Source organism: Mytilus trossulus, chromosome 13, assembly GCF_036588685.1.
Source record: "Mytilus trossulus isolate FHL-02 chromosome 13, PNRI_Mtr1.1.1.hap1, whole genome shotgun sequence".
NCBI classification, from domain to species: Eukaryota; Metazoa; Mollusca; class Bivalvia; order Mytilida; family Mytilidae; genus Mytilus; species Mytilus trossulus.
In genome coordinates, this window is record NC_086385.1 from 36,395,672 (window position 1) to 36,420,454 (window position 24,783).

The 24,783-nt window shown below is 32.6% G+C and overlaps 2 protein-coding genes across 2 annotated transcripts; both read right to left on the reverse strand.

Annotated features, from left to right (window-relative positions):
* LOC134694331 (uncharacterized) lies at positions 1-24,665 on the reverse strand. Its single transcript, XM_063555336.1, has 6 exons — positions 24,585-24,665; positions 21,593-22,855; positions 8,761-8,818; positions 6,603-8,019; positions 507-1,734; positions 1-173 (listed from the first exon to the last, which is right to left on the reverse strand). The coding sequence occupies exons 2-6, from the start codon at positions 22,773-22,775 to the stop codon at positions 1-3; spliced, it is 4,059 nt and encodes a 1,352-aa protein (XP_063411406.1). The 5' UTR covers positions 22,776-22,855; positions 24,585-24,665.
* On the reverse strand, positions 5,635-9,528 carry LOC134694872 (uncharacterized). Its single transcript, XM_063555976.1, has 2 exons — positions 9,472-9,528; positions 5,635-8,019 (listed from the first exon to the last, which is right to left on the reverse strand). Exon 2 carries the CDS (start codon positions 7,947-7,949, stop codon positions 6,231-6,233), a length of 1,719 nt encoding a protein of 572 aa, XP_063412046.1. The 5' UTR covers positions 7,950-8,019; positions 9,472-9,528; the 3' UTR covers positions 5,635-6,230.
* Positions 24,666-24,783: the final 118 nt, after the last annotated feature.

The window sequence follows — 24,783 nt, forward strand, 5'->3', positions numbered from 1 at the left end:
TTAAATAACATCATACACAGATGCGCCCCTGTTATAGTTTGCTACTAGAAGCAAGTTTTTTGTTTTATGAAAGAACAAGGCACAAGGATTTGCAAGTCCGTCACTAGCTCCAATTAGCTCCTTTGCCTGTTTTCCATCTGGAGATATCACGACTACATTGTTCGAGTCAGAACCTGCAACATAAATATTCGAATAAGTATCTAATGTGATACCGTACGGTTTTCTAAGCAATGTAGAATCGACATATTTCCAATGTACCTGCCCACTATAATCGTAACATACAACAGAATCATCCCACCAATTGGTATGAAAAATGCGATTTGCATTTGAGGCAACGTAGGTATCACGCGCCAATTTGGGAGAATTTGGAAGTATCCGCACGTTAGAATTCGACCTGTTATATATGTTTATGCCATTCTGATACGTGCAAAAAATAAATGAACCATTGTTGTAGCTTAAACCGTAACAATAGTCCTCAAGTTTCAAAACTTGACTCGTGTCTGTACTATTCATATCAATCAAATAAATCTGTTTAGGGGAATTTCCACCACTTGATACAGCTACCGTATTAGAATCAATCACTGCAAGGTCATACCCAATGAGGCTCAGTGCAGGGCTGATACGTGATTCTGAAATGAATTCACCATTAGGCGCATATTTCATCATACTATTGATGTGTGTTTGTAGAAAAAGCATGTTTCCTGCTTCTGATATGGCACATCCAGAAATACTTTCGCTATCAATGTTAATCCTTCGTCCTAACCTAACGTTTATGGTTTCAATAGATTTTGAGTCTGACTTAAAAAATTGTGCTGACTCTTCACCTTTCCATGAAAAAGAAACTTGTTTTTCACTATGATCAATTTCTACATCACCAAATGTTTTTATGTGTTTTATAAACCCCTCTATCTTTTCATTAAAATTGCATTTCATTGTCAAGTTGTTTAAGCTTCCGTTGTCATATATTTGTTGGGCGTTGATTTTGTTGTATGAAATACTTTCCTGGAACGACTTTGTAGCCATGAAGATTTGTAGATTAGAAGCAAACATTTTGACTGATTCAAACTCTTTTTGAATTCCTTCTACTTTTTCTTTTTCGTCCTCCAATTTTGTTATAATTTCTTCTATTTCCTGACCGTTTGTCTTTTCAAGTGAAGACACCTTTTCTAAAAATTCTTCTTCTAAACGTTTTAAAAGTGTATTGATTTCTTTACGCTTTGCTTTGATTTGTTCTCCAATTACCCGCTTCTGTTCGCGTATTTCATTCAAATTTCGAGTTCTGTCCTTTATAGCGGAACAAATGTTATTTTGCAAATCTTCCAGAATTTTTTCAATATTATCTAAAGCTGCTGACTGGTGCCAAGTTAATGGCTTAAGAAAATCTTCAATGAAAATAGTTTCCTTGCATTCCTTATGACAGGATATCAAACAAAGCTTGCAACAAGGTGCGTCATGCGATTTGCAAAAGAATTCAAGGAAGCAGTCATGCTCCTCACAGTTTTGGCTAATTTGCCTGATGAAGGATGGTAATTTGTTATATTTGTCTACCGTGATTGTCTGATGCGATTTTAACAATTTTGATAAGTTATGATGATCTCTACATTCACGACAAAGAGCCTCTTCACACTGTGGACAATAATCCTCCGCTGATTTATTAAGGTGTCTATTTTGGCAAACATCGCAGAGTAATACACTTTTGTCGGTGGCCATATCTGTAGTTTGGTAGCTTTTTGTATGTTAAATATAGTGCCTTAACATTTTTACATTTCTTCATATGCAATCCACTTTTTCAACCTTAGGAAAAATATGAAAAAAGTATTTAAAAGGAGTTAATGTCATATTCATCATTTTCAAGAGTTCAAGATCAATTGCTATCCGGATTTTTATTTTCACTATAAATTATTTGCATAGGCGCTAGGAGACGGGACCCCTTTTTCTCTGTTTTTTTTAATTTATTTTTTGTTTGTTATTGTTCTTTGATATTTCAACCTCATATCACTAACTGGACGTATTACGACATTTCAAACGCACTTGAATATATGCTGCCCTGATTTCTTGATTTAAATTTATATTGGAATATCATAAACGAAGGCATGTAAGATGCAAGGAAATGGTCAGTAGCGCCTTAAATATATTGTGGTAAAATACAAACCCTATCCAAGACCAACTCATCAATATCAAACTATGTTGTTTTACATGTGTATTATTAGGCACCAGATCAATTATACTATACATTACACGAGGAATGCATTTTATACATTTAAAGATAAATATTGCAACAAAAGATGCATGATCATTCTACTTGTAATTGTGTACTGGTTAAATAATATCTTGTTGATGAGCAAAACAATATGCTTTCCTTATGTGGAATTGACTTGATTAAGCAACGATGCGTTTCTTATGATTATACACAGAACGCTTTCGACATGTGGTATTGTACAGTGTGCGAGTAGTTTTGCTTTTGTCGGCTGGTAGGATTGGAGACTTTGACTTAATACAAAACATTTAAAACCAAACATCTTTGACATTTTTTTAATTAAGTACCATTTCCCCCTTTCTTACCTGATTATAAAATCCTCGGACTTTAAGCTGTTGTGTAACTTCATAGATTAAATTCACACTATTTACGATTTTTAAATTTACCTGTGACAAGTGTATAAATGTAAAGTAGGACACATACATTTTATAGCAATGGTTTAAATATCTGGGGTCTGTTGTTCAACTTGTGATTAAACCAATCATATGATTATTTCTAATAAGTCGTTAAAAGTTAATTGCATGATAAGTTAATACAATGATTTATTTGCGTTGTTCAACTAATCTTAATCATTGAATTTACTAATCATTCGATTAATTTGAAATCATATGATTAAGTTTGGGTAGTTAGCAAGTGTTTCCCATAATGCATTGTAAATCAGGGCCTTTATAACTTCCCTTTTTGCATTACACTATAACATTCTTCTTTTAAAAAGTTTTGCGGTACCAACAATTATTGAATAACTATCTTATAACATGTTCATATTTTTATGGACACATATTCATATTTTAGTTTAATTTGTTTCCAGTTCTTAATGAAATGTTCTTCAATTGAAACATAATTTCAGTGGAAAGTAATGCCCTCAGAATATGCCGATTTGTTTGGTCCCTGTTTACCATGAAATGGTTAAGTATACATTTTGTAATAATCAAAATTTGCATTTCACTTGACATATTTTTTTCATGCAGCATGTGGTTGTTTTGACCCAGAAACAATGTCAGTGATCTGAATTGTCTTCGGTCCTCAACAAGAATGCACCCGAGTTATGCCCATGATTTTTATATATTAATCCCAGTTTTTCACATATCCAGATCATAATGATTCTTTTAAAAACCTGTCAAATAACCTGTTCTTGTAAATATAACAAATAAGAGGATGTTCAGCATTACCAAATATTCAGTAATTTGTCTTTAAAAGAATGGTCGTTAAAATACCTGCAATATTTAAAAAATCAAAACCTTTATTGAAATCCTTTTTTTTAATAAAATGTTTTTATGATCTTCAGGGCGATCAATTTTGGGAAACAGTTTAGAATAACAGTATGCCATTATAATTTGAACGATTTAATTCTTAGAACTGTAATATGAAATTGTGTTGCAACCTCTAAAATTTTATTTTATTCATTTATAGGTAGAGAGCTTGATTAAGAGATAATGTCTGTCGTTGTTTTTTGAAATAGAAATTCGGTCTGAAACATTTGTATGGTTGATCCGAAATTTTCTTTGATTGTTATTTTTTCACGTCCATGAGAACGATATTTATGAACAGTTTTGGAAATTATATCGAAAATGTTAACAGAATCGGTTCTATTATCATTAAGACCGAGAGTGTACACTATCTGTATTTTTTTAATTCAATTTAATTTAATTCTTTTCCGTGATCGTACAAACTTTGAATGAGATTAACCGGGCTGCTTATTTACTACTTCTAAAGAGTGAACTGTTATATATTTAATAGGATGATTGTTCTTCTTAAGATGTTGATAAATGAAACTTTTGAATTTATTTGGTCTTTTAAAACGATACAGATGTTCTTGCGTGCGTTCAGCTACATATCTATCAGTTTCATCTACGGACTGTATACCACATCCCGGTTTGTTTCACATAAGTAAATATATACTACTATTTGTTTTTCAAGTAATATCAGTATTCAAAATTTAAAGAAAATATGCGACCATTAAACGTGGACCTTATCGTATTGATTGAGACGTGTAGATATCCTTTGAACGAGTTTAGTATTTAATATTTTTCCAGTTCTAAGCTTCATATTTGTTTTTTGGTAATATGTGGATTTTATTAGAAATGAGCAAAGACTGACGTCCAAAATATGAACCAGCACACAGTAAATTGAATAATGTAAAAATGAGAAAGCTGTTCGGGTAAAGACGTCAAACGCTTTTCATCATAAAGTACCCGACAGATTTAACAAAAGATAGGATTTTGCTTTTTGTCCATAGATTTATGAGTTTTGAACAGCGGTATACTACTGTTGCCTTTATATATCAAGGTAACGACTGACGTCTGACTATATAGATGAATGGAACTGAATATAAAAATACTACTTTTTAATAAATTTTCATAACGTAATGAACAAAGAGAAGTTCTCGCTCGGACACATACTCCATAGTCTAGTATAATATAAGAGCATAATTAACCAGTTTAAATATTAACTAAATTAGATATATAAACCACAATCACCATAATTAAGTACCTTTTTAGTTCTATACATTGACACTTACGATATACAAAGAGTGATTATATAGTAATTTGTTTTAAAAATGCTTCAAGAATTTTCCACTGAACGAAATAGCTGTTTTATTGACGAATATCTAATTTATTATTATAATTCAAAGAAAAAGAAAAACATCGAAGTTAAATTATGAACTACTTAATGCACAATCATCCCATGTCCCAATTTAACTTGATCGTTATTTGGATATGTCGAAGTGAGCCTTATGAACAGAAAAAACACGGTTTCTAAGACATGAGTTAATGTTAGGGTCAAGTGCACTCTGTCTGACTGATAAATATAAGTTGTGATAAAGCTATGTTCGAACTGTATAATACCTTTAATTAAACTGAATATATAAGTGTGATTAAAACTACATAGTTATCAATTGGGCATTGAATAATCATATCTCAAAATATTGAGTAAAAAGTTAATTTGAATAGCGATAACATTGGCGACAGACACGTTTAACGGGATTATACAGCATTACACATTCCCTTTGAATAAGTATGCAGATAAACAAACCTTAGTACCTCGTTAAAAAGTAAAACACAAAGTGAACTGTACAATAATTTGCCTTCTTTATATCGTATTGTAATAAACACTGAAAACATGAGGTCTTTTTGTCTTCAGACGACAGCGTAATGTTACCGTAATTACTAAAGTATTTTCGGCCAACTTTCCAATACATAAACCTGCCAATGTTAAGTTATTACCTCCTAATTTACAAACGCTATATAATATTGTATATCAAAGAAAGCTGTCTTGATAACTTGTATCCGTATATTTAATTCAAGCTATACCATTGGAAATAAATGAATCTCATAGTAATCATAAGTATCTTACAATTTGCATATGAGTAAATGAGGGCAAGGAAAACTGTCATATGCTATTCTAAAAGCAAATACATATCAATTTTGGATTATCAAGACAATCTATCTTTTGAAATAGCCATTTTTATTATTTAGTCAAATCCGGTAATAAACAGTCACTAAGACAACTTTTTGTCTGTGATAAGTGTATTCCTGTTGAATTTTCTTCTGAGTTCAGTATTTTTGTTATTTCACTTTATACAATGGTTTTAAAAGTATTTCACCCTGAAAATTATTCATGCACATAACATTGATTAATTATTTTCATTCGACTACTTTTGTAAACAGTATATCATTTGACACGTTCACAATTGAACAGCTTATCAGTACTTTCAATTGACTGTTGACCATTCAGCAATTAATTTGGTGCATATTCAGTAATTGATATATGTGTAAACTAGACTTATACTTATATAAACTTTGCATAAATCGAAAAAAAGATAACGTTGTCAGTTATCCGTCCAGTGTATACATTAATGAACTCCAAAATAGGGTTTCATTGAATGAGAGTTATGTCTTTTTTATACCGTTATCTGATAGTAGCACAAGTATCATGGGTTTTCAGTAGGAGAATATTATTGTATCAAAATGTTTTATATAACGTCGAACAGGAATGCAGTGTTCATATTGTTTGTTACTAGAAGTATGTTTTTGGTTTTATGAAAATAAATGGCTCGAGGATTTGAAATTCCGTCACTAGCTCCAATTAGTTCTTTCGCCTGTTTACCATCTTTTGATATCACTACGATATTGCTGGATTCATCACCAGCAACATAAATGTTGTTTTTATGATCCAAGGTGATGCCTTTTGGTCTTCTTAGCAACGAATTGGTATATTTCCATTGTACCTGTCCATTGTAATTATAACATACGACAGAATTATCATGATAGTTTGAATGAAAAATGAAATTTTCATTTGAGGTAACGTAGGTACCATATAATGATCCGGTTGTATAAGGAAGTACCTGCATGTTGGTAACTTTTTTCGACTTGTCAAATATGTGTATGCCTTGGTTTTGTGTGCAGCAAACAAGTGATCCTTTGTGATAGCTTAAACCATAACAGTAGTCCTTTAAATCAAAATCTTGACGTACTTCCGCATTATTAATATCAATCAAATAAATTTTGTGTGGGTTATTTCCACCAGTTGATACAGCTATCGTGTTTGAATCGACCACAGCAAGGTCATATCCAATGTTGGACGGCGCAGTATTTATATGCAACTCGGAATGAAATTCACCATTAGATGAATATTTGATCAGACTATTTTTGTGAGCAAGAAGAAATAACATGTTTCCAGATTCTGACATGACGCATCCAGAAAGCTCATTACGACCAACGTTAATCTTACGCACAATTTTGACATTTATATTTTCCACCGATTTTGCTCCCGAGATAGATTGATAAATTTGTGCTGATGTATCACCTTTCCAAGTAAAAGAAACATGTTTTTCACTGCTGTCTACCTTCATATCACCAAATGTATTTATCTCTTTTATAAACTGCTCTAGCTTTTCATTGAATGTACATTCGATTATCACATCGTTTAAGCTCCCATCGTCATACAATTTTTGAACTTTGAGTTCATTGGTCGAGACATTTTCCTCGAATGACTTTGATCCCACAAAGATTTGTAAATTGGATGCAAACGATTTTACAGATTCGACATCTTTTTTAATTTCATCTACTTTCGTTTTTTCTTCTATCAATTTTGCAATTACTTCCTCTATCTTTTGACAGCATTCTGTCTCAAGTGCAGATGCCTTTTTTAGTAATGCCTCTTCAAAATTGTCGAACAGTTTATTAATTTCTTGACGCTTTTCTTTAATTATTTCTGTGATCACCCGCTTCTGTTCTCGTAAATCGGTCAAGTTTCGATTTTTGTCTTTTATAGCAGAAGAAATGTTACTTTCCAAATTTTTCAGAACTTTTTCAATGTTATCCAAAGCTACTGATGGGTGTCCTTTTGAAGGCGTAAGAAAATCTTCTATAAACATTATTTCCTTGCATGCTTTGTGAGCTGTTATCGAACATATTTTGCAACAAAGAGAGTCATGAGATTTACAAAAGAATTCAAGGACGAAGTCATGTTCCTCACAGTTGTGTTTTATTTTCTTGATGAAAGATGGTAATATGTTATATTTGTCTACCGTGATTGTCTTATGCGATTTTGACGATCTGGATATTTTGTGATGGTCTCTACATTCCCCACATAGAACCTCTTCACACTGTGGACAGTATTCTTCCGCTGTTTTATTGAGGTCTCTGTTTAGACAAACGTCACAGAATTGTGGACTTTCGTTTGCGGCCATATCTATAATAGCTTGATTGCTTTGATGATGTGAAAAATACTTTTTGTCGACAGCAATCCTCTTGTTCAACCTTAAGAAGAAAAATGAATATATATATATTCAAATATGAATTTAAGATCACTCACAAATGCCTCTTGAAAATTGAGAAGGTTTGCTCTCACAGAAAAAGTTCAAGTGACATCTTTAAGTTAAATTGCCCATGCCAACTTATATTGCGTGTGAAAACTGTTTTGCAAAATCTATGTATATTTCAATAAAACTCATGGAGGTGTTTTCATAACGTCATCACGACATATATACTAGATTACCTAATTTTACCTTTTAACATAAATAGAAATTCGGCACCTAAATCATTGTTTTTTATTATTATTTTTAATATAAGCGAAAATTATATCTGTTTTTTTGGTGTGAGTTTTTCTGTACTTTTTCACCAAGTGGTCATTAAATGATATTTATCCACCTACACATTTTGTACAGTTGTGTTTCTTTGAGTGAACATTCCCAGTTCCTATGTTATTTTATAATGTTCTTTCATTTCTCACTGTATAATGCATATTGTTTTATGAACAGAAATATAAATTCGGCTGTTTCGTCAGCGTTTGAAGCAGATAATGCAAGAAGTGAAAAGTAATACAAATACAATTATGATTTAATCTGCACTTAATGTACTAGTATTACTTATTCGACGTTTTCCTGTTCCTATCTATATAGTATTTCATTAGAAAATCAAATGCTTCATGCTGACCCTATTTAAATTATTTTGTACTTGTCATAGAACTAAATAAACTCACAATTACAAAGTAAAACTTACTTTTCAAACACATTGTTTTTACATATATTAAGAAACCAGGGTACCTTGCTTGTGAAAGCTGTAACAATAAGGTAATTGTATCAGCTTTAGATTAATAAATCAATTATCATGTGAAAAAAAAGAATTACATAAACTAATGAACAAGGAAAGGGCCAGCTGCGACATACCCATATCAAAGATCAAATCATCAAATTGAATGTATTACAATAAGTCGTCGGATAAATTATATTCAATTTATATATTTTATCAATTTACACGTATATATCAACAACACACGCATATAAATAAATATAGTAATAATACACAAGTATGATTAGCATACTCGTACGTGTGTACTTAATAAGTGTTTTCCTTTTTGCTATGCATCATGTGACCTATGATGGTTTACTTTTGCAAATTATGAATTGGATAAAGAATTGTCCAATTGGCACTCATACCAAATCTTCTCATATCTATCAAATTGATGTGTGACCCGTATTTGTTTTCATAAAGTCGATTTATGACGATTAAACAGAGATTTATGACTGTTTTTTAATTCACATTTGCTTGATCGAGCACTAATGCGTCAGTTTTATTTTGAAAATATGTGTACTTGTTAAGTATGTGAGTAGTTTTCTTTTTGTTGGCTGGTTTGACTTGATGCAAACCATTTAAAAACACACAAATATAACATATTTTCAAATTAAGGACCATTATTTTCCCCTTTCTTACCTGATTGTTAAATCCTCGGACTTTACGCTGTTGTGTAACTGCACAAATTAAATCCACACTATATTTGATGACTGAATTTACCTGTGACAAGTGTCACTGGTATGAAAGTGTAAACCGTAACATGAATTACGACTATCCCAATATGACGACGGCAGATATAGGTAAAGTCTTTGCGATCATTTTTCTCAAATGTAGCATGGTTTTGTCCATAGTTACTCAGCTGCAATGTTTTTCTATTACATTACATCAAATTTGAATCGTAACGGTGCACTGGAATTGTTTTAGCGCTTTAAAAAGTGCCGTTGAAAAATTCGGGATGCTAATCTTAATTAACTCAGAAAAAAGATAATCGTTATTATGGTATTGAAAATTGAGAAGATCATCGTAACTGGATGGTGTTTTATTGATAGTGAAAATACAACGTATTTCTGATAGCATATGACATTATGGTGATGAATTAACCACGAAAACGTTCGAACTTCTTATGACATTTCTTTTTGTGCATATATTGTCAATAGTTCTAATGAAGCAAGTTACATACTAGCATATCATAAAATTGGAAGGGTAAACAAGCTCAACAAGAAATTTTGAAATAGAAAAAATAAAAACTATGTAAAACTCAGACAACTCCAAGAACTAGGGTTGTCACAAAATAATGAATGATCAAAGAGGCAATTTTAAAAGAAAATATGATGTATGGCAATAATTGTAAGACTTTACGCGCCATTTAGGAAATGCTAATAAAAACAGTTAACAATAGAAATAATAAACTGGTAACTATCCTAGATCCTTTACTATCCACACTGTTAAAAGAAACGTCCTAAAGACATGAGTATTTGATCAAAACATTTGAATTTAATTTTTAAAATCATATATTTATCAGTGTAAGACAGGAAAAAAGTGAATTCACGGGAAAAAATATGAACGGCTATTTTAAGGGCATACGATTCAGTTTTGATCCCGTATTTACATTTTGATAAAAATTTCCATGTAGACTATTTTTACCTGATTCAATCAAATATGTAATAAAGTATATACCTTCATGTGCTACTTTTTGGGTAAAATGAGGTCCAAATTTTGTATATTTGCTAAAAAATTTGCACAAAATTCGGATTTGTGGCCGTATTTTCCCTTTCGAAAGAAAGCCATAACTTGTTTGTTTTAAAAGATAAACACAAATTGATTTTGGTTAAATAATTCTGTAATATCTGTTTTTCATACATATCCTAAAAGTTTGTACATTTTCGATTCAGAAACAACTCATATTTATGAAATGTTCATGAATGTAGAAAACAAACACATTTTTTTCTGTATATTTATCAAATTAAACAAATTTGCCCTATCTACGTTTTCATGAAAAGTGGCACACATAATCTTCTCGCGTAATCAAACCAAATGGCATTTTAAAAAATGAGGGGTCCATTAACCTATTTTTAAGTTAAAAAAGATTGAATGATAAAAATCATTTGAAAACTGAATCATTTCCTGATAAGTCATAGTTTGACGTCGCGAAAATAACAATTTATGTTAGCAACATGAGTACCTTCCCTGTATCTGTATCGTATGCCCTTTAATTGATGGAAACTTTTTTTCTGTCACGCAGAATTTTAGACTAAACATGATATTCGGTGCAAAACATATGGCACATCATAATATTGTATATGAACTTTCATTTTGAGCAATAAATTGAGAGGATTGCACTTTTGGTATATGGGAGATTGCCACCCCCCTCCCCCCTTATAAAAAAAACTTTAAACGCACACAGAAACTTTGGTGAATTAGATCTATTGACCTATGTTCCCTTTCAATTTTTGATAAATTTCAGATTTAAAAAGGGGTATTTCCCGTTCTCGGACAATCACTCATAAACACTTTCACAACATTAAAAAGGGCAACGGGAAAATCATGTGCTTATAGCACATCTCTTTATTGAAATTGCAGTAGATTATGTCTTTTTGTTTATGCACGGCACTATAAACAGCTCAGAGTCTGTAGAGTCGCGCACATATTTTACCTATTTACACTCAACATAACATCGACCGTACTTAACTCAATCTAATTGAAAAACAATCTCTCATCGCTCCCGTGGGAGATCCAACGAAACCCGCTTTGAGGTCACATGTGAGTGAACTAGAAATTATGAATTTATAATGTTATGAAAATGAGTTGACGACCTATCAATAAGCCAATCAAAAAAGTTTATGAATTCTTTGGACTGACGAATTAAATGAGTTACATTCCTTTACCATGTTTACCTCACGATCGTCGAAGACTCATTTTCATCGGTCAAAAAAGACACACCTACGAGGTCCCTCACATGTGACCTAAAAGCGGTTTCGTTAGATCTCCCATGCGACATTTCAGAAAACGGGAGCGATAAGAGATCAGTTTTTAATTAGATTGTACTTAACTGTAATTAACTATACTCCATTTAAATCTCGACTTTACTTAATAAGTCTGATTCAGTACTTGATAATGTTGGTTTAGTCTGGAACCGTCTTGACAAATGATCAACCTGTCTTGACTAAATATCGACCTGTCTTGACCTTTTTCGACCAGTCTTGACCTTTAAATTCAGTTTAGACTTGACTTAATCGACCCATCCAACTCAATTATATATTGATCTTAAAAATATTCCAGGTTATTTGGTAGTTTGATTTATTGTAGACGTTTCGTCCCCGAGGGTATCACCAGCCCAGTAGTCAACACTTCGGTGTTGACATGAATATCAATAATGTGGTCATTTTTATAAATTTTCTGTTTACAAAATTTTGAATTTTAAAAAAAACTAAGGATTTTCTTATCCTAGGCATAGATTACCTTAGCCGTATTTGGCATAACTTTATGGAATTTTGAATCCTCAATGCTCTTCAACATTGTACTCGTTTGGCTTTATAAATATTTTGATATGAGCGTCACTGATGAGTCTTATGTAGACGAAACGCGCGTCTGGCGTATTAAATTATAATCCTGGTGCCTTTGATAACTTTTAACACCACTGGGTCGATGCCACTGCTGGTGGACGTTTCGTCCCCGAGGGTATCACCAGCCCAGTAGTCAACACTTCGGTGTTGACATGAATATCAATAATGTGGTCATTTTTATAAATTTTCTGTTTACAAAATTTTGAATTTTTCAAAAAACTAAGGATTTTCTTATCCCAGGCATAGATTACCTTAGCCGTATTTGGCATAACTTTATGGAATTTTGAATCCTCAATGCTCTTCAACATTGTACTCGTTTGGCTTTATAAATATTTTGATATGAGCGTCACTGATGAGTCTTATGTAGACGAAACGCGCGTCTTGCGTATTAAATTATAATCCTGGTACCTTTGATAACTTTTAACACCACTGGGTCGATGCCACTGCTGGTGGACGTTTCGTCCCCGAGGGTATCACCAGCCCAGTAGTCAACACTTCGGTGTAGACATGAATATCAATAATGTGGTCATTTTTATAAATTTTCTGTTTACAAAATTTTGAATTTTAAAAAAACTAAGGATTTTCTTATCCCAGGCATAGATTACCTTAGCCGTATTTGGCATAACTTTTTGGAATTTTGAATCCTCAATGCTCTTCAACATTGTACTCGTTTGGCTTTATAAATATTTTGATATGAGCGTCACTGATGAGTCTTATGTAGACGAAACGCGCGTCTGGCGTACTAAATTATAATCCTGGTACCTTTGATAACTTTTAACACCACTGGGTCGATGCTACTGCTGGTGGACGTTTCGTCCCCGAGGGTATCACCAGCCCAGTAGTCAACACTTCGGTGTTGACATGAATATCAATAATGTGGTCATTTTTATAAATTTTCTGTTTACAAAATTTAGAATTTTTCAAAAAACTAAGGATTTTCTTATCCCAGGCATAGATTTCCTTAGCCGTATTTGGCATAACTTTATGGAATTTTGAATCCTCAATGCTCTTCAACATTGTACTCGTTTGGCTTTATAAATATTTTGATATGAGCGTCACTGATGAGTCTTATGTAGACGAAACGCGCGTCTTGCGTATTAAATTATAATCCTGGTACCTTTGATAACTTTTAACACCACTGGGTCGATGCCACTGTTGGTGGACGTTTCGTCCCCGAGGGTATCACCAGCCCAGTAGTCAACACTTCGGTGTAGACATGAATATCAATAATGTGGTCATTTTTATAAATTTTCTGTTTACAAAATTTTGAATTTAAAAAAAAACTAAGGATTTTCTTATCCCAGGCATAGATTACCTTAGCCGTATTTGGCATAACTTTTTGGAATTTTGAATCCTCAATGCTCTTCAACATTGTACTCGTTTGGCTTTATAAATATTTTGATATGAGCGTCACTGATGAGTCTTATGTAGACGAAACGCGCGTCTGGCGTACTAAATTATAATCCTGGTACCTTTGATAACTTTTAACACCACTGGGTCGATGCTACTGCTGGTGGACGTTTCGTCCCCGAGGGTATCACCAGCCCAGTAGTCAACACTTCGGTGTTGACATGAATATCAATAATGTGGTCATTTTTATAAATTTTCTGTTTACAAAATTTAGAATTTTTAAAAAAACTAAGGATTTTCTTATCCCAGGCATAGATTACCTTAGCCGTATTTGGCATAACTTTATGGAATTTTGAATCCTCAATGCTCTTCAACATTGTACTCGTTTGGCTTTATAAATATTTTGATATGAGCGTCACTGATGAGTCTTATGTAGACGAAACGCGCGTCTTGCGTATTAAATTATAATCCTGGTACCTTTGATAACTTTTAACACCACTGGGTCGATGCCACTGTTGGTGGACGTTTCGTCCCCGAGGGTATCACCAGCCCAGTAGTCAACACTTCGGTGTAGACATGAATATCAATAATGTGGTCATTTTTATAAATTTTCTGTTTACAAAATTTTGAATTTTAAAAAAAACTAAGGATTTTCTTATCCCAGGCATAGATTACCTTAGCCGTATTTGGCATAACTTTTTGGAATTTTGAATCCTCAATGCTCTTCAACATTGTACTCGTTTGGCTTTATAAATATTTTGATATGAGCGTCACTGATGAGTCTTATGTAGACGAAACGCGCGTCTGGCGTACTAAATTATAATCCTGGTACCTTTGATAACTTTTAACACCACTGGGTCGATGCTACTGCTGGTGGACGTTTCGTCCCCGAGGGTATCACCAGCCCAGTAGTCAACACTTCGGTGTTGACATGAATATCAATAATGTGGTCATTTTTATAAATTTTCTGTTTACAAAATTTAGAATTTTTCAAAAAACTAAGGATTTTCTTATCCCAGGCATAGATTACCTTAGCCGTATTTGGCATAACTTTATGGAATTTTGAATCCTCAATGCTCTTCAACATTGTACTCGTTTGGCTTTATAAATATTTTGATATGAGCGTCACTGATGAGTCTTATGTAGACGAAACGCGCGTCTTGCGTATTAAATTATAATCCTGGTACCTTTGATAACTTTTAACACCACTGGGTCGATGCCACTGTTGGTGGACGTTTCGTCCCCGAGGGTATCACCAGCCCAGTAGTCAACACTTCGGTGTAGACATGAATATCAATAATGTGGTCATTTTTATAAATTTTCTGTTTACAAAATTTTGAATTTTAAAAAAAACTAAGGATTTTCTTATCCCAGGCATAGATTACCTTAGCCGTATTTGGCATAACTTTTTGGAATTTTGAATCCTCAATGCTCTTCAACATTGTACTCGTTTGGCTTTATAAATATTTTGATATGAGCGTCACTGATGAGTCTTATGTAGACGAAACGCGCGTCTGGCGTACTAAATTATAATCCTGGTACCTTTGTTAACTTTTTGTACATTTTTTTAAGAATTTATCTGTAAAATGATTACTAGCCACCACATATCATTCCTGGGTATTTTGTTTTATGGATCGCTCAAAATTTACTTTGATTTAAACAAAATATTACTTATTAAGTAACATTATCAAGATGTTTGATGCCATGATTGAATACATATTTTCTATGTTGAGAACACGTTAATTTTTCAACAAGCAAATGGCATTCCCAATAAACCAACAGTGTCCTCGTCTTGTTGATTGCCTTTTTTTTTTTTATTTTTTATATCAGGCTGACTCCAGAAGTTTGTAATGAAGAATAAAATGAAAAAAAAGAAATGAGTATTATACTATAACTTCACACGTTCCCGTTAGTTAAATGCTTACTGCCAACTAAATAATTCAACGTTTTTTTTTAACTATATTGGACGCATCTGTGTTAGTGAATTCCCCCAACATAACATACAGCATAAAATAGACCCAGAAAATTCTGGCCAATATCTTGACTTACATCTCGAAATATAAGAGATGGTGAGAAAAGGTTGAGAAACACACAGATACTTTCCGCAGTTTAATTATGAACATTTCACTTCTACAGTAGCATAATATCAGTAGCGACTGGAAAATTGGCGAGTTTTTCATGAAGTTATCTCAATATGGATACTTAATAACTCATTTCCTGTGTAATTACTTTTGATTAACACAAACTCATGAAATAGAACAGGAGAAAACTTGAATTGATGGTCAGAGAGATGTTTTTTGAGATGCAAAAGTATTGAGTTCTGTTCTATCATTTACAAAAATGGTATTCTAAATGATGATAATCTATATAGCTAGCAGCAGTTTATCAAAAGCTCATCCTCGGATGATATGTTTCTTTTTTTGTCGCACTTTAATTAATTCATATATAAGCCCGTAAACAAGACCTGACAACCAATGTCAAGTTTGAATTGATGACGCTGATATTTTAAATTTTAAATCTTTGGATTTGGTACTTTTGAAATAACTTAAAATAAAGGAGAGGAAATGATAACATAATCAAACGTCTTTTCTTTAACTTATATTTGATTCCTACACATACATTTGAACTATAATAAGACTTTGATTCAGAATTAGGGTATTATTAAGACCCCTATTAAATATGTATTTTAGTATTTTTTCTTTATTATTTCAAATTATTTTCTCTCATTCAACAAGTACACTAAAAGAAGTTTATTTGCTTTTCTAATTGTCAAAACATATTTGAATAGTATATACTCAAGTGCCAGGGAAAAATCGATCAAAATATATAAGTGTAAAGGTACACATACATTCTTAATTGAAACGCATATAATCTCATCGCCAGATAAGGAATCAACCTATTAGTTTCAAAAAGGGAGTTGGAGGGATGAGGTAAAGGTTTTTTTGACAGAGTCAGATTTTTCACATGCGTGTTTTGACTTGCAGTATGGTTTAACTTTTTTTTTTTAATCCGAACAAGGAAATCTTACCCCTGCTCGTTGATTTCCTAAGCACTTTTTGGTCCATTTCAAAATTATTTTTATAATCGATTCTTAACTTATATGAGTTATGTCGTTTTTTGGTATTGTTTTTCTAGTCTCCATTTTTTTTATAGGTAAGACTGTTTGTTTTACTGTTTGATTTGCTTAACACTAGTCATTTTGGGCCCTTCATAGCTTCCTGTTCGAGGTAAGCAAAGACACTGTGTTGAATACTGTACTTTGACCTATAACTATTTACTTTTCACTCATTGTGACTTAAATGTAGAGTTTTCCCATTGGCACTCAAAACACATCTATATTTTCGTATTTATGTTTTGACGATGAAACAACACTACTGCTTGTGGTTTCTTTTTTCTTCGCGCCGCCATTATGTGTGTACTATTTTGTTTACGGGTCATTTGTTTGTGATTTAGCGTGTTCTTTTGTTTTAGCTGGCTTCAATGTTTCAAAAACTTGCTCTAATATATAATGCTATAAAAAATAGATACGACCCATTATGAAACTCTGAATTTTCCATGTTCTTACCTGATTGTAACATTATTCGAATTTTAGTTGTTGTGTATCTCAATACATTTTAACTTAAATCTATACTTATTGAGTTTACCTGTGATAATACACATACATAAGTGTGTTAACGATAGGACATAATACAGATATCAGAAATATTTGGATATTTACCCTTCCCTCTACTGATATCGTTATTCAACTCCGTTTATTTAAGTATCTTTTGTGTGAACGATAAATGTGGGTTTTGATTTCAATTTTTTGAAATTATTTTATTTCTTTAATCGACGTCTATCCTTGCCTGATAATTTATCCAAATTATCGCTTCTTTGTCGTGAAAAAAGAATAGTAGTATGAACACGATCGTTCGTGTATTTCAAATTCTTCACACGAATTTTATTGATTGATTGATTTTTGGTGTTTAAACGCCAAGTGAAAGCATCGAATTGAGGCTATTTATTGGCGGCCATATTGGTGGAGGCAACCAGAGTGAAACGACCGGAGAAAACGACCGACCTTTGATAGGAAAACTGACAATCTTTAATAGTCAAATAATATTGGAGTCGAGTGCAACGGCAGGAGCGGGGTTCAAAATCAAAACCTCAATGTAGACTGACAAGTGATTACAGTAATAACTACTTATACCACTCGGCAACCGAGCTTCTCCTAAACACACAAGAATTTTAATTAATAAATATATGACAAAGACTGTAAAATGTGCATTTGATTTTGTAAGCCGGATGTGCTTTCTCTTAATCGATTTATGACTTTTGAACTTTGCATATAGAGTCAATTGCCTTAATCTCTTTTGAGTTTATTAATACAAATATAAACTACTCATTATTGAAGAGGGGCGAGAGATACTAGAGGGACAGTCAAACTCATAAATCGAAAATAAACTGACAACACCATGGCTAAAAATGAAAAAGACAAACAGACAAACAATAGTACACATGACACAACATATAAAATTAAAGAATAAGACAAGCAAACACTTTGTTTCCTTAATCTATATCAGCACATGAGTACCACAGTACACAAAGTTTAGTCCCTTGTTTTACTTAACCTTGGTATGTTACAAATGCAAGATATACTTCTTTAGGTACCTTTAATATAAGTCTTTGGTATTCAACATTGTTTGAATACATAGATTGTAACCAGATCCTCGAGTAGTCTAACAAGTCGAGCTACTGTATTATTAGCCTGCAAACACTTATGTTTATCGACTCCAATCTTAATTGGCTGGGAACGTCAATTTTTGGACCATAGCTCGGTGGTTCACTCTAGGCAATTTGGTTTCTCCATCAACAAAAACATTTACGAAAAGGACACTAGTGCTGAAAGCGGCGTTATACGCAGTCAACCAATCAAGATACTATATGTTCTATTCTTAAAATATTATTACTGGTCATGATAGTATTGCTATTTATAGATTATCGTGTATCATCTCAACGAGATTGATTTTCTTGTCTAAGCCGGTACACCGAAACTTAGAAAGCAATCAAATTGAGATGACCAATGATAATCTGTTTATCGCTATTTTACCTATGACGACTTTGTTAATTAAATTTACATAAGGCAACTGCGCCCTTAATTTCTAGCGACAATTTTTCATAACACTGTGACGAGAAAGGAAGTTATCAGTCAGTAAGATCAAAGAAAAATTTCTGAAAATTGCTCTAATTGTAGTTTTTAACTGATGATTTTGAAAATTCAAGATTTTTTTATTGTTACCTCTTGTCATAACGCAAAAAGCAAGTTATCAGTCAATTAAAATGATACCGTATTTCATACTCAGTTTTAAACCATATAAGATTAAAACCATCTGTTATTGAACTCGAACGAAGATGATCCTCATTTGAAATATAGCTTTTTATCCTGCAATTGGGTGTCCTACTATACAGATACAGCCCTACAGATATCGCTATGCTGTATCTGTATACTATACAGATATCGCTTTAAAGCTCCGCCCATTGCCGGACTGAGTATTGTTTGAACCTGTTTGACCTCAGAATGTGTATTCCCGTTGCATTCCAATGACGATGACAATTGTCGATTTCAAAACTTGTCAATTTCAGCATGCATGTATAGTGAAATTCCATGTCAAGTCTGAAGCAACTCGTACACTTCTATTTCAAATTGGACAATGCTTTGTTATTTGTTTTTATTATTGAAATTAGTTGTTTTGTTAAAATAGATAATAATTCACCTTGAGCGATGCATTATTGTTGACCATTCGAGATTCTTTTTTAGCGAACCCGTCTTCAGCGTAATGTGTGGTTTTGATATTACTACGCGGGCCTCAAGGGTTCACAAATCGAAAATAAATGCTAAATATGTTAGTTTTTGTGTCTTTCAAAACACAAACAATATACAGAATTAATTGCAGGATAAAGACAATAACTGTTTAGTGTCTGTAAATATCAACTGTATTTGTACTCGGCTCGAAACAGGTGTAGTAGCTCGCTAAAAGCTCGCATACACCTTGTTTCCTAGCCTCGTACAAATACAGCTGATATTTAAAGACACTAAACAGTTATTGTCTATATAAATACGATGTGATTTGATTGTCAACTCTTCACTAGACACCAATTGTCGAAAAGAATAAGCAACCAGTATAATCAGATATTGAAACATTCACCCAAATTTCCCTTCTATAAGTATTACTAATTGTCAATGGCGATATGCAAAAATTGTGTTCAATTATCTATTGCTTTTTTTTTAATGCGAAAGTTATTGTCACTGGAAGCAAAGAAAACAACGATCTTTAGTCAATTTTACGTTGTTTATATACATCATCCAACTAGAAAGTTTTCCATCTGACATGATTATTTACGAGTTAAGAAATGGTTTTGAAAACTGACATCATAATCATTAGCTGCTGTCATCGATATCTTTATTTTCATTTACTTAACTGACATAATTTGATTTTTCAACAGTTGATTTTTTTCACTTTACTTCTCCATCAATAATTTCTAGTGTTTCTCCCTTTTTTGGAAAAAAAAATATTCTTTTTTACAAATTTTGAGAAACTTTTTTTTTCAGAATTCTACGTCCTCCATCAGTGTATTTCTGTTACTAAAGTTACATGTATCATTGACGTACGCCTTGTGTAATGACAGTATGTAGCCCTGTATTTGATTTTCGGTTAACTTTGTTTTGTTTAGGTTGTTGTCTCATTGACATATAACATATTTCCCTTTGTTATTGCTCGTTATAATTTTTTGTAACTAAAAACGACAAACTTCGTCATAAGGACAAGTAAAAATCATTCTATCAATTAATTTCAATTAAACTTTTGCATAAAAATTTTGAAGAAAGGGTCTGATTATTTTATATTTCCAATAGCTTAGTACTTCTTACTTTTAGATTTTTTAAGAATTTATAAAAACTTCAACGGAAATTTCGGAATGATGTAGTTTTAAAGCCAGGACTGAAACAAATTGATTTTTGAAACTTTTAAAATTTAAGTTATAAATTTTAACCTACTGCCTGGGAAGGTATTGAGTTCAAGACAACAATCTGTTAAAACATGTGATTATAATTACGATTGAGCATTGACGAAACAGTGATCGATAGATAGAAATAGATTTCTATAATTGTTTTTTAGGAATTAATATGTGTGTAAGATGGCTCGCTAGTCGTCATTGAGGCCTGAAATAGGATTTATTCTAGATAAAATTTACTCCAAGGCTTTTATTCAATTCTGAATTTAGTAACACATATGTGATTCTATTTGAAAAAAGGGTTTATTGTATGTTTTTGCTATAAATAACATCATACACCGAGGCGCCATTGTTATAGTTTGCTACTAGAAGCAAGTGTTTTGTTTTATTAAAGAACAGGGCACGCGGTTTTGCAAGTCTATCACTAGCTCCAATTAACTCTTTTGCCTGTTTTCCATCTGGAGATATCACGACAACATTGTTCGAGTCAGAACCTGCAACATAGATATTCGAATTAGTATCTAATGTGATGCCGTACGGTTTTCTAAACAATTTGGAATCGACATATTTCCATTGTACCTGCCCACTGAAATCGTAACATACAACAGAATCATCACGGTAATTGGTATGAAAAATGTGATTTGCATTTGATGCAACGTAGATATGAACCGTCGATTTTGGAGATTTTGGAAGTATCCGGACGTTAGAGTTTGACCTGTCATATATTTTTATGCCATTATGATACGTGCAACAAATAAATGAATCGTTGCTGTAGCTTATACCGCAACAATAGTCCCCCAGTTGAAAAACTTGACGCGTTTTTGTACTTTTCAAATCAATCAAGTGTATCTGTTAAGGGGGATTTCCACCACTTGATACAGCTAATGTATTAAAATCAATAACTGCAAGGTCATACCCAATGCTGTCGTTTCTTTCTGGGTTGATACGTGATTCTGAAATGAATTCACCATTAGGCGCATACTGCATCATATTATTGCGGTGTGTTTGAAGAAATAGCATGTTTCCAGCTTCTAATATTGCACATCCAGATATACCGTTGCAGCCTATGTTTATCCTTCGTCCTAACCTGACGATTATGGTTCCAATAGATTTTGCTACTGATTTTGGTTTTAAAATTTGTGCTGATATGTCACCTTTCCAGGAAAAAGAAGCATGTGTTTCACTATTATTAATTTCTATATCACCAAATGTTTTTATGTCTTTTATAAATCCCTCTAGCTTTTCATTGAAAGGACATTTCACTGTCACGTTGTTTAAGCTCCCGTTGTCATATACTTTTTGGACGTTGATTTCATTGGTTGAAATACTTTCTTGGAATGCCTTTGTTCCCATGAAGATTTGTAAATCGGATGCAAACATTTTAACAGATTCAACATCTTTTTGAATTCCTTCTACTTTTTCTTTTTCGTCCTCCAATTTCGTTATTACTTCTTCTATTTTCTCACAGTTTGTCTTCTCAAGTGCAGATACCTTTTCTAGTAATTCTACTTCTAAATGGTCTAAAAGTACATTAACTTCGTAACGCTTGTCTTTGATATGTTCAGAAATTTCCCGCTTCTGTTCACGTAATTCCGTTAAATTGTTTTTTCTGTTTTTTAAAGCAGAAGAAATGTTACTTTCCAGTTTTTTCAGTACTTTTTGAATGTTATCTAAAGCTACTGATTGGTGTCCTTTTGAAGGCGTAAGAAAATCATCTATATAAATGATTTCCTTGCATTCTTTGTGAGCTGATATTGAACAAATTTTGCAACAAAAAGAGTCATGGGATTTACAATAAAATTCAAGGATACATCCATGCTCCTGACAGTTATGGCTAATTTGTTTGATGAAGGTTGGCAATTTGTAATATTTTTCTATAGAGATTGTCTGATGTGATTTCGTTGATATCGAAATCTTATGATGTTCTGTACAGTCGCTACAAAGAGCCTCCTCACAATGTAAACAGTATTCTTCCGCTGACTTGTTGAGATCCCTGTGTTGGCAAATGTCGCAAAATGGTGTACTGTCGTAAGTAGCCATTCCTATCAATAGTTTGTCTAAGTTTTGGTCCTATATTGTTACATTCAATATCGGAAATATCTACACTCTAAACTTTGAATCTAGAAAAAAAAATGTAGAAAAATATACTAATTAAAGAGCAAAAATATTAGAAATTTCAGTAATACAGTACTGAGGGATCCCTTATACACTTGGAAGTAAGTATAAAAGGAAGGTGTTGTATGACTGCCAACGAGACAATTTTCCACAACAGCCTACAGACATAAACAACTGTAGATCACTGTTCAACCTTCAGCAAGGAGCAAAAATAATACCGCATAATTAGGTATTAAAGGCCTCGAAATAACAAATGTTAAACAATTAAAATGAGATATCTATCGGCCTAATTTATAATTCACAAAATAATGAACGACAAAGCAACAACCAATAACCACCAAATTACGGGCTTCTGACTTCTGACAGAAATTAGCGGGATTAAACATATTAGCTAATTAGCAAGCGCACAATTATCCCCTACCTCGGACAGTAGCTATAGTGTAAAAGTAATAGGAGCAAACTATAAAAATCAGTTTAAAAATGTTGGACTCATCAGATGGATACAATTAGAAATGCATCTAACAAAATAAGAGAAGTCTTGAAAGGCAACTTTTACATCCCAACAACAAAAATACTCTAGTACATATCTGACAGTACTCGCATTTACTGACATCTAGTTCAAAGAAAATTACAACTAATAAGAACATTACGCATCTAAGACTAAATTATTATTCAATACACATCTAACATCCAATGGATTTAGTATAAGACGTCATAAAAGTCAGAGAAAGACATGACATTGTGCAATGTCAAGATACATTTGTACATGCATCGGCAGATTGAAGAGCAATGAATGTGCTCAATTTAGGTTTCTTGTGTACAATTTGGAGTTAAGTATTGCCTTCATTATCACTGAAATAGTATTTAAATTTGTTTAGGAGTCAACTGAAGGACGCCTCCGGGAGCGGGAATTTCTCGCTGCATTGAAGACCTGTTAGTGACCTTCTGCTGTTGTCCGTTCTATGGTCGGGTTGTTGTCTCTTTGACACATTCGAATTCCCCATTTCCATTCTCAATTTTATTGATGTTGGTTCTAATTTCACGGATAACAAAATTGATATTACTAAGTACTACCAATAAAACAATATTCAAAGATCTTATTACAGTGTTGCATTGGTAACCTTTTAGAATATATCAAAGGTATATGAAAAAATTGTGATCTAAACGTTAATCTTGCAAATAGGTTTATCAAAAAAGCGTTATTTTTTTTATATTGTTTAAATGTCAAAGTGTATTAAGAGGTACATGAATATGATTAAATGACTCTCCTTTTCTCCTTGTTTTTTTTTAATTATACAGACATCTACGTCTTTAATAACTGTGCGGTTTCGAATGTATATATGTCTATAGCATGATGTATAAAACACATACACATGTATATATTAAATGAACGCATTTGTTATCCGAACAATTTCACGAACGGCATACTCACACTAGGTCCTGTGTATCACACAAGTAATCGTAATTATTTTCGTTTTAAAAATATGCTAATGATTGATCATTCTGTACTGAGATTTAATTTGTTAACCAAACTATTACCAAAATAATATATATGTTCTTTTTTAAACGCCATCAAACTGTGTGTACTATTTTCTTTACATGCATAGTTATGTGTAATATTCTTTTCCTGGTTGGTACATGTTTCGATAATATGACGTGTTGCTCAAATACAAATCAAGCACCGATATTGACCATTATTAAGTTAGGACCCATTATTGATACGTCTGTTCTTACCTGCTTGTATCTTTGTTGGACTTTGAGATGTTGTGTACCTTCAAGGTTTAAGCTACACTATCTACAATTATTGATTTTACCTATTGTGGTTACAGATGTACATGTGTATAAACAATCAATACGAAGTAGGTCATATAGTTTTTGAAAAATGTTTTAGATATTTGTTGTCCCCCTTTTTCACGTTCATTAATACAATTTT